General features: G+C 43.3%; 1 protein-coding gene across 1 annotated transcript in view; it reads left to right on the top strand.

Annotated features, from left to right (window-relative positions):
* Window positions 1-3,524: 3,524 nt before the first annotated feature.
* The window catches only part of lysmd2 (LysM, putative peptidoglycan-binding, domain containing 2), a 61,652-nt gene continuing 51,264 nt past the window's right edge, over window positions 3,525-13,912 (top strand). Inside the window, exon 1 of the mRNA XM_072278200.1 lies at window positions 3,525-4,009. Coding sequence (XP_072134301.1) covers window positions 3,815-4,009 — 195 coding nt within the window. The 5' untranslated portion in view covers window positions 3,525-3,814. The remainder of the gene's footprint in view (window positions 4,010-13,912) is intronic.

Raw genomic sequence — 13,912 nt, 5'->3', positions numbered from 1 at the left:
ATGTTTGTATTTCCGATCTTGATCACACATTGTGGGATGTTTGTCTTTCTGGAGATGACCATGCTTTCTGTCTTCGTGGTGTTGTTTGAGAGGCCTCTGCGATTACTTTCTGCTGCCACTATAGTGAGTAGTTCTTGAAGTTTTGTTTCTGAGTCAGCTATTAGTATGATGCCATCAGCATATCTGATGTTATTTAGAATCCTCCAATTGTGAATCCTTTGATGTCTTTGATACTTCTCAAGATATTTTCACTATACAGGTTGAATAAGTCTGGCGAAAAGACACAACCTCCTCTCATGATATTCACATACTCACTCGCTTAAATAATCTCAGATAACATATGTTAAATAAACAGTAACATATATTTAATATAATAATCAATTTATTTTGAACTTTGGTATTTCTTTAGAATAGAATTTTACACTGGATCAGGTACATGACATATTAATTCCATTTTAGTGAACTATTCTTTCTTGGGTGTTAATTGTTTTATTAAAGCAAATTGGAAGCTTTGTTTAAATAAAGATCCTGGGTGGAGTTTAATTAATTTCACGTTTCCAGCTACTTCTGTGTATATTTGTAATTGACAATGGCATACAGTTAATTTTAATGAAATTCCAATTAAGGAACAGAATTCAACCAATTTACATTATTGCCCTATATTCTTACATGTAAATGTATTGTTGCCATTCCCCTTAACATCCAAATATTATATTTAATTGAACAAAAACAAAATTGACTTTATTATATGTTATAAATATTACCTCCTTATATAAAATATTAGTAAGCATTAGGTAAAGGCTAGTTCTCCTTTTACTTGGCATTATATTTGGTCAGCTGTTGTGCCAATATTTACAGCAGTATTGCAGCATGAACATTTATATCTTTATATCATAGCAGAATCCAGAATCAGGTTTATTATCACTGACTTATATTTGTTGTTTTGCAGCAGCAGTACAGTGTGAAGATATACCAATTACGATAAATTACATAAATAAATAAATAAACAGTGCAGGAAAGATAAATAGCGAGCGAGGTAGTTTTCGTGGCTTCATGGACCATTCAGAAATCTGATGGCGAAGGGGTGGAAACTGTTCCTGAGTCAGTGACTGGATCTTTGGGCTCCTATGGCTTTCCCCCTATGTTAGTACAGGTCCACAATCCCTTATCCGAAATCCTTGGGGCCAGTTGCATTTCTGAATTCAGAATTGTTCAGATTTCAGAAAATTGATAATTATATTGATAATTAACCTCAGGATGGTGAGGGTCCCTAGTGATGGGTGATGTCTTCTTGAGGCGTTCACTCATTGGGCAGTGTAGACTTTGATCATTAGGTTGTTTTGTGGGAAACTTTATGAAATTCAATGACATTATTATTTTCAACATGTAAAACCTCATCTTCCAGAGACTCTGAACAAACATCAAGCACAATTTGCATGCATTTGAACATTTTTATGTGTCATTCCTACAATGCACAAGAACCATTGTTTTTGGATTTCTGTACTTGCTTGCCCTTTGATTTCCCCCATGGAGGGGAAGTAAACTGGGTTTCTAAAAGCAAACCCAATCTATAATTCTTAAATATGTAAATAGATATAATGTTAACACTGTGGATTCAGGTAGAACGTTACTTTTTTTTCTTTCCAGCTGATTTCAAAAGAGGGTATCAATCTCCAGTGATTTCACTAGAGGGTAAAATTAGGCTTGGATGCAAAGAGCAGCTGAAACCTTCTTGTGATGATGGTCTTGTCCCTCCAAAGATTTTATTTAAATAGCTAAAGAAGACAAAGGTGTAACCTCACCTGGAATACTGTATTGTGCACTGTTCTGATTGCCATACTATAGCAAGGATTTGACTAAGCTACAGAGGGAGCAAAGATGCTGCCAAGATGAAGGGCATGAGAGAGAAGGAACCTTCATAAATTAAGGAGATGGGATGTTATATTGAAGTTATATAAGATGTTGGTGAGACCTAATTTGGAGTATTGTTTTGCAGATTTGGTCACCTTCCTATAGGAAAGATGTAAACAGGGTTGAAAGAGTACAGAGAAGGATGCTGCCTGGATGACCTGAGTTATAAGGGAAGATTGAATAGGACTGTATTTTTTAGAACGTAAAAGATTGAGAGGAGATTTATGAGGGGTATAGATGGGGTAAATGCAAGCAGGCTTTTTCCTCTGAGGTTGGGTGGGACTACAACCAGACGCCATGGGTTAAGGGTGAAAGGTGAGAAGTTTAAGGGGAACATGAGGGGGAACTTCTTCGCTCAGAGTGTGGAATGATGAGTGGTGCGTGCAAGCTCGATTTCAACATTTAAGAGAAGTTTGGATAGGTACATGGATAGTAGGGATATGGACGGCTATGATCCCAATGCTGGTTGATGGGAGTAGGCAGCTTTGGCATGGACTAGGTGGGCCAAAAGACCTATTTCTGTGCTGTACTTCTCTACGGTTCCAAGGTTGTCAAGCCGAGGGGTGATAGTGGTGACAAGCTCCCACTACCTAAAAGTGCTCCTCATGGCATGCGTCTCAAATAGCCTCTGAAAACCAAGTTCATCTCCTGGTCTTCTTGTGTGGCTTAGCCTCTAAGCCCAGCAGAACTGTTTCTACTGACAGGAGAAGGGGGCGAAGGCCTTAAAACCAGTGCTTCGGGTAGATGGAGCTCGTCAGCCTGGGAAGGCAGTCCATCTAAGAGAGGGAAGACTCTGATTTCAAACCTCCGCTGCCTTGTGGCCATATCCACTCATGGGAAAGGCTTAGGGAGTAAACCCTGAGGACAAATCCGGAGCTGGAGCCCCTATAAGGCAGTGCGACTTTGCTTTCAACCTCGTTCTGGTAACCCCTGGGACGTCACTGGTGCCAAGCTGTATCAGCCTTTGCCCTTTCCTTGGACAACATCGGTGGCGTGGAGAGGGGAGACTTGCTGCTTGGGCAACTGCCGGTCTTCCAAACAACCTTGCCCAGGCCCGCACCCTGGGGAGACTGAAGCAAGACTTTCCAGGCACAGATCCATGGTCTCGCAAGACTAACGGATGCCATCCACTTCTCTATGACTATGGGAGCCTGGATATGTTAGGACTGTTTTCCCTGGAACAAAGTAGGCTGAGGGGTATCATGGAGCTTTATAAAATCATGAACAGCATACATAAAGTGGATGGTCACAGTTTTCCTTCATGGTGGGTGCGTCAGTAACTGAAGGATGAGAAAAGGAGGTCTGAGGGGCAAGTTGTTTTTCACACAGAGGGTGATGAGTATGCAGAACCAATGGCTGGAGGAAGTAATTGAGGAGGGTATAATTATAAAAGATATTTGGAAAAGCTAGAGGGATTTAGGACTAAAGGCAAATAGAATTAGCCTGGAATGCACCTTGATTTGCCAAAAGGGTTGTTTCCATGCTCTATAACTCTGGGTAGAGGTCAAAGTTAAAGTTTGTTATTTATTATCAATGCCCAAGTACAGGCATGCACAAGTGCAATAAAAAAATCACAAAACTGCTGATTGACTCATCAGAGTCTCGCTGCAATATTGCATCCTCTGCACAACAGCACCAGGCTATTCGGCCTGTCGCGTCGATGCCTCCCCGAGATTAATGCCACATTTTGTTGCTATCCTCCCCGCCTTCGCCTCTGTCCCTCACACCGGGGGAGGGGAGGTTTGTTTCCGAGCGGTGGCAGGCAGCCGGCGAGGGGAGTTTGGAGGCAGTCTGCCCGAACTCACAGGCTCCTCCCGTCACTGGGAGCTGCAGGAGCGGCGGCCGCTGCACAACACGCGGGCCGGGAGCAGCAGCTGCCTCTCCTGCCGGAGCTGGGCGGAGGATGGCGGAGGCGCTGCTAGCGGCCGCGGGGCTGGACGAGTCGGAGGCCGAGCTGTCGCAGAGTCTGGCCCGGACCAAGACGCGCTCGTACGGTAGTACGGCCAGCGTGTCGGCGCCTTTGGCCGAGCGCTACATCCATCACCCGGTGGGAGAGGGCGACACGCTGCAGGGCCTTGCCCTGCGCTACGGAGTCACGGTGAGTCCGAAGCCGAGAGCGAGACCGAGTAGGCCCGGGAGAAGGATGTCCCGAACATCCCCTCCCCGTACCATATCCACTTTTCCCTTGACCCGTACATGTTCCCCCACCCCCTGACCCTTCCTTGTCCCCACCCCCTGACTCTTCCTTGTCCCCCACCCCCGACTCTTCCTTGTCCCCCACCCGCGACCTTTCCTTGTCCCCCACCCCCGACTCTTCCTTGTCCCCCACCCCCTGACCCTTCCTTGTCCCCCACCCCCTGACCCTTCCTTGTCCCCACCCCCTGACTCTTCCTTGTCCCCCACCCCCGACTCTTCCTTGTCCCCCACCCCCGACCTTTCCTTGTCCCCCACCCCCGACCTTTCCTTGTCCCCCAACCCCGACCTTTCCTTGTCCCCCTCAACCCGACCCTTCCTTGTCCCCCACCCTGACCCTTCCTTGTTCCCACCCCCTGACCCTTCCTTGTCCCCACCCCCTGACTCTTCCTTGTCCCCCATCCCCATCCCTGACCTGTCCATGCCCGCAGTCACGCCTTGACCCATCCACCTCCTCCCAGTTGCTTACCCGAACATGTTCCCCACTCACACCCTGATAGGTCAATGTTCCCCCAGTCCCTGACCCATCCACCCCCACTCTCTGGTCCGTCCACATTCAGCCCCTTGTTCTCTCCGACCCATCTTTATCCAGTACTCTTACCCATCCTCACCCCACCCTGCCATCTTCGGCTTGTTGCTTCTCAAAGGTATTCTCTGAGTACATTATTGGAAGTGGTTCAGATATAGTCCATTTCCCTTTTTAATCTTGTTTTCAAATTTGTTCTGTCGTCAAGCTTGCACCCTCCATGTCCTAAGGAGATTTGCCAGAGTTGAACTTGATGTCATCTGTGGGATTGGGGAGTAACCTATTTACTCGGTTGATACCATGTTGTGGCCTGTTGGATTTTCCTGTGCAAGCTGATTTCCTGTGCTTTAGCATGTAGTTTATTGTACTTCAAAATGCTTACACTTTGGGATACAGTTTAAGACCAACAGACGAACTTACTGTTGGGATAGTGGTGAATAGGTTTTGTCAGCTTCCTCCAGGTTGCTGGCATCTTTTGACTTATGGGAACTCAGTTCCTGGCTGCATTTCCTATTAGTGAACTGTTCATGGGGAGGACCTTGAAGAGAATGTGAAAGAAATGATATAAATGTGAGTCTTCTTCAAAAATGAAAATACTTTGCAGGAATCGTTGTAGCTTATTGGGGCCATCTTTGGCATGTGTATAGGAACAAAAGGGGTTTTGACCATTCCAGTGTGTTACTTTCCTTAAAGAAGGGGAGGATACAAAAAGTCAGATTGCTTTCAATGAATCATCAACTTGAATGAAGCAAAGTTGTTAATTTTGATTCAATGGTTGTCCAAAATTCACTGGATTCCTGTTGTTAAATTTGTTTTCATCAGTTATGTGGAACAGTCTGTGTTCCAGGCCTACATTGGTAAGGCTCTCCAATTTATTCTCAGCTACATTGATAACTGCTTTGGTGGTGTTGCTTCATGCATCCATGGAGAGCTTGTTAATTTCATCCACTTTGCCTCCAACATCCTCTCTGCCCTCAAATTTACTTACTCCATCGCCAACACCTGTCTCCACTTACTTGATCTCTCTGTTTCCATCTCTGGAGACAGACTATCCATTGACATCTTTACAAACCTACTGACTCTCGGTTATCTTGACTATACTTCTTTCACTTTGTCCCTCCTGAAGATGCTATTCCCTTCTCTGTCTCTGCTGCGTACTCTCAAGATGAGGCTTTCCATTCTAGAACATCTGAGATGTCCTTTTTTTTTCCAAATAATGTGTTTCTCTTCCTCTACCATTGGTGCTGTCCTCACCCACATTCACTTCACTTCCCACACATCTGTCCTCACTCTTGTCCTTGCCTATCTCCTCATATTTAGCACATCATTCCATGTAATTTCTGCCATCTCCAACTGGATCCTACCACTGACACAACAGGAGCAACAACTCATATTCTGTATGGGTAGCCTCCAACCTGATGACATGAACATTGATTTCTCCAACTTCTGGTAATTTCTCCCCCCTCCTTTTCTCTTTTTCCATTCTACATTCTGTATCCCTGCTCAGTTCCCTTTCACCTCCCTCTGTTTCCCCTCCTCTTTACCTTTCTTCCATGCTCCACTGTCTCCTATTTGATTCTTCCTTCTTCAGCCCTTGACATCTTCCTCCTATCCTCATGCAGCTGCTTACTCCATCCTTCATTCCCTACGCACCCACTTTCCCCCTCACCTGGTCTCACCTATCACCTGCCGCCTTGTCCCTTCCCCTCCCTCTACCATCTTATTCTGGCTTCTGCCCCCTTTCCAGTCCTAATGAAGAATCTCCATCTGAAACATCGACTGCTTAAAGGCTAATTTATCGTTGTGTGTCAAATGTGCGCTGTAGGTACCGCGTACCCTGCACTGTACCCTACGCCGTAGGGTGACGTGCACCTCCCCAAAAATGTAACTCACGCGTTGCGGCGACACAGACCGCAGCAACTGTGATTGGTCCGCTTGGTAGCGTCGCATTTCCTCCTACGCATTTCCAGTTGCTTTTCTCCACCATGTCTGTACACTGATGCGAAATAAATGGTTGGAGACGATGAACCAAATCCTCAAATCTACCTGCCGACATCTGAAAATATTTGAAATGCATTTCCTCATCCATGTCTCTCACGAAGAAACTCAACACAGTGGCATAGAAACCCCACTGCCAACTAACGTTTTGGCGGTGAATTGCAGAGCGACGCAGACACAATTACGCATGCTCGCTACGGCATAGGGCTACGCAAAAGTATAAATCAGGCCTACGGCGTAGCCCATACGCACAAGTATAAATCGGCCTTTATTCCTCTCCATTGATGCTGCCTGACTTGATGAGTTGCTGTAACACTTAGTGTGTGTGCTCAAAATGTCCAGAATCTGGCAAATCTCTTGAGTAAGTTGTATTTTTTTCCGTTAAAAACCGTATCATAATTAATACATCACTAGCAAACATAAGTTCAGAGTATTCAAAGGACAACTTGAATATGATGTCCATTATTGTGAAACTCAACATTAGAATCAGAGGCAAGTTAGATGACAATGTCTGGTAAACAGCTGATAATATAAAATGGTGAACGTGTATGTTAGTGGTTTACTTTGTCAAGAGTATTTTGAATGATAAGAGCAGTTCTAGAAAGATTTTAAAATGCTGGCATTGTGTTAAAATGTTAAAATTTAAGTTCCTTCTAAATGCTGATGTTTAAAATCAACTACACTGTGATGTTTAAAAACAATGGTACTATTTAGTTCATTTCGTAACACTTCTGGCTCTTAATTCAAATCATTTGAACCAACCACATATTTGAATGAGGCATATTGCCCTACTTTAGCCATTTACTTTTGATATCCTTACTTTCACAGATGGAAGGTTTGTTCACTCTTATTGAATTAACATTTCCAATTAAGACATTTTTTTTCGTTTGCTGCATTTGAAGACGATGGCTTCTGTAAAACCTATCTTGATTGCTAATATTTAACTATGGGCCCACAAAATTTGAGTTGAGTTCAAGTGGTTCGTGACTATCATGAAATAAATGACTACCCTCAATCAGCTTGTGACATAAATAATTTGAAAGGTTTCAACTTTTAAGTGGAATCTTAATCTATGTGATTGCATGGGCTTTCTGCACTTGATTCATAATATTTCATGAGGATTAAAGCTATTGCAGGAACATTCAGTGAGCATCTGATTTTCAGGGCAGAGTGTAGACTGAATGCCACAAGCCAACTGATGAGGTGCCAGCCATTTGTCGCCAGTGCTGAGGCAACATTACAGTTATGCATTATTAATGTACATTTTTTTTAGAATTTTGTTTGAAGGAGTGGAGTTTAGGTTTTGCTTTTTTCTTGGTTGATGAGATGGACACAGAGCAGAGAGAGACTGTGACATGGTAGATTTAAATGATAATACAGGGAGGGAAATAGACAATGTAATCAGTACGTACCTATAGTCTATTTTGCTGAATTCAAAAACACCTAATGCCTGACGAAGGGTCCCGGCCTGAAATGTCGACTGTACCTCTTCCTAGAGATGTTGCCTGGCCTGCTGTGTTCACCAGCAACTTTGATGTGTGTTGCTTGAATTTCCAGCATCTGCAGAATTCCTGTTGTAATGCCGAATACTTTCTTCCCAAACTCATTGAATATTTCAATTTTGCAACATGAAGAAATTAGTAGAAACTTATTCAAGCAGAAGTTTGGTTGACATCTACCAACGTGACAGGTTTTTGTTGGCCAACTATAAAGAGGGATTTGTTTTAAATATACTTTTGATATCTTTTCTAAATACAGATTAATTATATTGGAGGATGCTCCTGTCAGTGGATTTTCTTATTATGATGAAAATTGTTGACTTGCAGTTGAGTCGTTATTTAAATGTATGATTTTATTTTTATTGGGCTCTCCTATTATTTCCTGAATTGAATTGGTCTGGCTAAAATTGCTCTTGGGTCCCCCCACCTTCCCCTCTCCCCGCAACCACACCAGAAGTTGAAGGTATTTTGCTTCCTTTTCAGTTTTGTAGGTTCTCAAATGGCTGTGGAACCCACAAGTTGAAAAGGTGGTTAAGAAAGTGTACGGTGTGTTGGCCTTCATTAGTTGAGGAATTGAGTTTAAGAGCATAAGGTCATAAAAACCTTCGTTAGACCACACTTGTGTTCACTTCTGGTTGCCTCATTGTAGTAAGGATGTAGAAGCTTTAGAGAGGGTGCAGAGGAGATTTACCAGGAATACTGCCTGAATTAGAAAGCGGGTCTGAATAGGTTGAGCAAGCATAGGCTTTTCTCTTCGGAGTGAAGGAGGGTGAGAGGTGACTTGATGGAGGTGTGCAAGATGATAAGAGGCATATGCTGAATGGGGAGCAAGTGGCTGTTTCCCAGGGTGGAAATGGTTAATAAGAAAGGGCATAATTTTCAGGTAATTGGAGGAATGTGTTGGGAGATGTTAGATATAGGGTTTTTACACAGAGAGTTCTGGGTGAATGGAATGCCCTGGCAGGGGTGCTGGTAGAGTGGCAGAGGCAATTACATTAGGGACAGTTAAGAAACCCTTAGATAGCCACATGGGTAATAGAAAAATGGAGGGTTACGTTGGTGGGAAGGATTAGATTGATCCCAAAGAGTGGTGAATCTGTGGGATTCTCTGCCCAGTGAAGCGGGGAGGCTACCTCAGTAAATATATTTAAGACAAGGTTGGATATATTTTTTCATAGTATGGGGAATTAAGTAAGGGTTATGGGGAAAAGTCAGGTAGGTTGTGCTGGTTCACTGAAGGCTCTGATGAATTTTGCTGAAACTGGCAGCCTTCACTAAAAGGCAACTTCTGAGATAGGAGAAGTGATCCCCATGATTTTCAAGGACTTCCCATGGAGTTTTATGGTTATGTATCTGGTAGAGACACTTGCTTTACAAGTGTTAAGTGTAAGGCCCATCTCTCATGATTGATCACAGCTTGCATGCTATCTGAAGCAGACAAAAGGTGGAGGTGTAGATCTGTGGGCAGTCAAATTTGGGGAGGATGTCCCATTAATTCGATGGCTTTCCTGAGGTGGAATTGGAAATGGCCATACCTAATAATTGGTGCTGCTGCCTACATTCCTCTTGGATGTTGCCCATGTTCAAAGTGAATTAGTAGACGTTCTTATTCATCAACTTATGGGGTGAAAGGTGATGAGTTTTAGCATTAAAGAGACAAGGAAGCTGTTAAAGAAGAATTGGAGGTTGACTTCAAGTGCAATATTTTCAGTGCTTGGGGGAAGCACTAGTTTTGATTTATTTTTGTCACAGGGACTGAGATACGGTGAAAAATTTAGTTCTGCAAACCATACAGTTCATTTCAAAACACAAGTACTTTGTTTAGCGAGACAGTGTGGAACAGATCCGTTGCGCCCAATGAACCGAACCAGCCAGCAACACACCCTAATACACACAAAATGCTGGAGGAAATCCGTTGGCGAGGCAGCATCTATGGAAAAGAGTAAAGAGTCGATGTTTCAGGCCGACACCCTTCATCTTTGGGATGTGGGGCTAACTGGACCACCCAGAGGAAACCCGTGTACTTATGGGAAGGACGTACACACCTCTTACAGAAGGCATGGGAATGAATTCTGAACTCCAACGCCCCAGGCTGAAATAGTGCCGTGCTAGCCACTGAGTGAGTACAAAAGAAACGCAATAACAGAATACAGAATATATAATGTTACAGTTACAGAGAAGGTGCAGTGTTGGTGGACAATAAGGTGCAAGAGTCATAATGAAGTAGGTTGTGGGGTCAAGAGTTGATCTTTAATACTGAAGAAACCCATTTAGGAGTTGTTAACAACAGGCTAGAAGCTGTTCTTCATCCTGGTGGTGCATCAGCCTGGGAAATGCTTAGAATGGGACAAATTGGGCAAGTCTTTCAAACTGAAAAATAAGCAAAATTGACCAAAGACTCTGTCATCTAATACTAATTGAATATGCTTGGATTAGGGTTTTTTATTCTAATCTACAAATTGTTCAGCCTCACAGGGTAGTAAGCTACTGCTATAGTTGGCTCGTTTAGCAATTTTTAGCAGTTGTTTTCCTTAACCCTTCAGAAAGGACTCTGCCTGAAATGTTGACTCTTTACTCCCCTCCATAGATGCTGCCTGACTTGTTGAATACTATATTTGTTTGCTTTAGCGTTACTGCTGCTTTGATCTGCTCTCTCCTTACCACTTATCTTCCAAATCATTTACTGTGAAAACCCTGTACATTTAATCTAGTCAGTAGCCCTTGCTGATACAATTTCAGCACCACAGTCCCGAAAACTACAAAGCTGGAGCTGCCCGACTCCAAGTAACATGATATACCATGATATCATGCATCAGCCCTGTTGTATACGGCTAGATTCTATCGATTGGCTGAGGCAATATGTTGCAGGCTTCACTGTGGACAGCAGGCATTTTACATTTCTCTGTAAATAGAATTACTGTTTACATTGCCATTTGACTAGTCACGCAATATATTGTGTGTCTAAAGTAGTTTTAGCATGGTATTAAACCCAAGTTTATAATGTAAAAGAACAAAAATGTTAGAAACATTGAACAAATCTGGGCAGCATCTGTAGAGGGAGATTCAGAGTTAATATTTGGATCGGTAACCTTTTTATCAGAACTGGAAAAAATTAGAACTCAATATTTTAAGATGCACAGTGGCGAAGCAAAGAGACAGGGACAAACAACTGGCTGGAAGAACTCGGCGGCTCAAGCAGCACCTGTGGGAGGAAAGAGATCGTTGATGTTCCTGGTTGCAATCCTTCAACCTCAAACATTCTGCCAGCATATTATTTGTTGCTACAGATATTAGCATCTGCAGTTTCTTTGGTAGATAGCAAGAAAGACTAATTGACGTAGGGAACTGTGGAAAAATCTTAGATATATGCTGTACACATCTCGGGTGCCTGAGACTTTTGCACCTTACTGTATTTGTCAATATGGAGTGGGGAGTGAGTCTGTAAATCTGGCGGGAGCAGAAGATACTGGGAATGATGAGGGTGGAGCACTCTGGGAGGGGTGTGGGACTGGTGGCAGAGAAGGAGTGCCGTGGTGGAGGGTGGTGCAGGTGTAGACACACCCAGCCCTGAGGCAAGGTCACTTGATTCCGAACAATTGATTTATTGCTCATTACAGAATGTCCCTCTGGTCCTTTCCACTCCCACTCCTCTCCCTTCCCCTTTCCCCAACCATGATTCCTCTCTCCCTCCACAATTGAGATCTATATCAGATGAACGGTGAATCTTGAAACATCAGCTATTTTTTCTACAGATGTTGTTTTGCTTTCTGAGTATCTCTGCTTTCAAGTTTCCAGTAACTCCTGTGTTTTCTGTTCTGCATTTCACAAGTGCGGCATTGTTCTCATTTTTTTATCTCTCTGTCCTTGCCTATCTTGCTATCAGATCACCTCAGATTAATCTGCAGGACAGAACTTGTTCTTAACCTGAGCGACTTCTCTTTTGATTCTTTTTCCGTTATTCAAGGTCCTGCTTCCTGCACCCAATGCAGAGTTCATCAATTTCATCACCTACGCTATTAACTTCCACACTGCTCTCAACTTCACTTGCACTACTCTGACTTTTCTCTCTCTTTCTCTGCTTCAATCTCAGGGGATGAACTATGAACTAAAATTTAATTATTAATCTTAATTGGAGTTGCAGCATGGAACAATGAGCCGCACCAACAAACCCCCTATTTAACACTGGCCCAATCACAGCACAATCTACAATGACCACTTAACCTAATAACTGGTAAGTCTTTGGACAATGGAAGGAAACTGGAGCACCCGGAGGAAACCTACACAGTCACGGAGAGAGTGTACAAACTCCTTACAGACAGCACCAGAAATGAGCTCCGAATTCTGACACCCTGAGCTGTAATAGCGTTGTGCTAATCTGAAGGTGGCTGAATTGATACTACTTCCGATTCTGTACAAACCGCAGATGTTTCAGTGTGTTTGCTGCCAATTTGCACCCAATTCTAATTTCCATGTGACCCATTTCTGATCCTCTTACCTTAATGAACTATGGCATCTAGGGGCTAATTTAGTGACCAGTATTCGGTATAAGTTCACAGATTCCCACTGTCATCTTGACTACACCTTCTTCCCCCCATTGCTTCCTGTAAGAATTTAATTTCATTCTCCCATTTTCCCTGGCTTTCCTGTGTCTGTTCTGAAATTGACACCTTCCCCTCCAGGATTTCTGAAATGTCTTCATTTTTCCCTACTGTGGTTTCCATTATGTTGTACTTGATGGGATTTTCAATTGCATTTGCCCATTTCCCGCACTGCTACTTCCAACACCACTCCCCACACCAGGGATAAAGTCCCCTCATTCTTGCCTTCCATCTTAACTGTCCCCATGTTCAATGGATCATCCTCTGTAAATTCTTCCTCTTTCAATGAGGTGCCCCCTCTTCCAGAACCGTTGCTCCCCTTCTCTTAGAATTATGAGGACTTTTACTTCATCTGGGTACCCTTCATCCTGATGGCATGAACATTGATTTCTCGAACTTCCAGTAATTCTCCCCTCCACCCTTCCACACTTCCCCATTCCCGTTTCCCTCTCTCACCTTATCTCCTTACAGTACCTATAAAAATTATTCCCCCCCCCCCCCGGAAGTTTTCTTGTTTTCTTGTTTTATGACATTGAATCTGAGTGGATTTAATTTGTCTTTTTTGACACTGATCAACAGAGAAATTCTCTTTTGTGTCAAAGTGGAAAACAGATTTCTACAAAGTGATTAAATTAATTACAAATATAAAGCACAATAATTGATTGCATAAGTATTCACCCCTTCAAGTTAGTATTTAGTAGATGCTCCTTTGGCAGCAATTACAGCCTTGAGTCTGTGTGGATAGGTCTCTATCAGTTTTGTACATCAGGATACTACAATTTTTCCTCATTCTTTGTCAGACTGCATGGGGATCATGAGTGAACAGCCCTTTTCAAGTCCAGCCACAAACTTTCAATTGGATTGAGGTCTGGACTCTGACTTGTCCACTCCAGGAGATTAACTTCGTTGTTCTTGAGCCATTCCTGTGCATTGGATTTGTGCTTGGTGTCATTGCCTTCCTGGGAAACAAATCTTCTTCCAAGTCGCAGTTCTCTTGCAGATTGCGTCAGGTGTTCCTCCAGGATTCCCCTGTATTTTGCTGCATTCATTTTACCCTTTACCTTCACAAGCCTTCCAGGGCCTGCTGCAGTAAAGCACCCCCACAGCATGATGCAGCCCCAATGAAGCATCATGGTAGAGATGGTGTGATTTTGATGTGATGTGCTGATGTCTAAAAAGCTCAATTT

This window comes from Mobula birostris, chromosome 14 (assembly GCF_030028105.1).
Source record: "Mobula birostris isolate sMobBir1 chromosome 14, sMobBir1.hap1, whole genome shotgun sequence".
Classification (NCBI taxonomy): domain Eukaryota; kingdom Metazoa; phylum Chordata; class Chondrichthyes; order Myliobatiformes; family Myliobatidae; genus Mobula; species Mobula birostris.
Note: the sequence above shows the minus strand (reverse complement) of the source record. Positions and strands in the feature narration are given on the sequence as shown.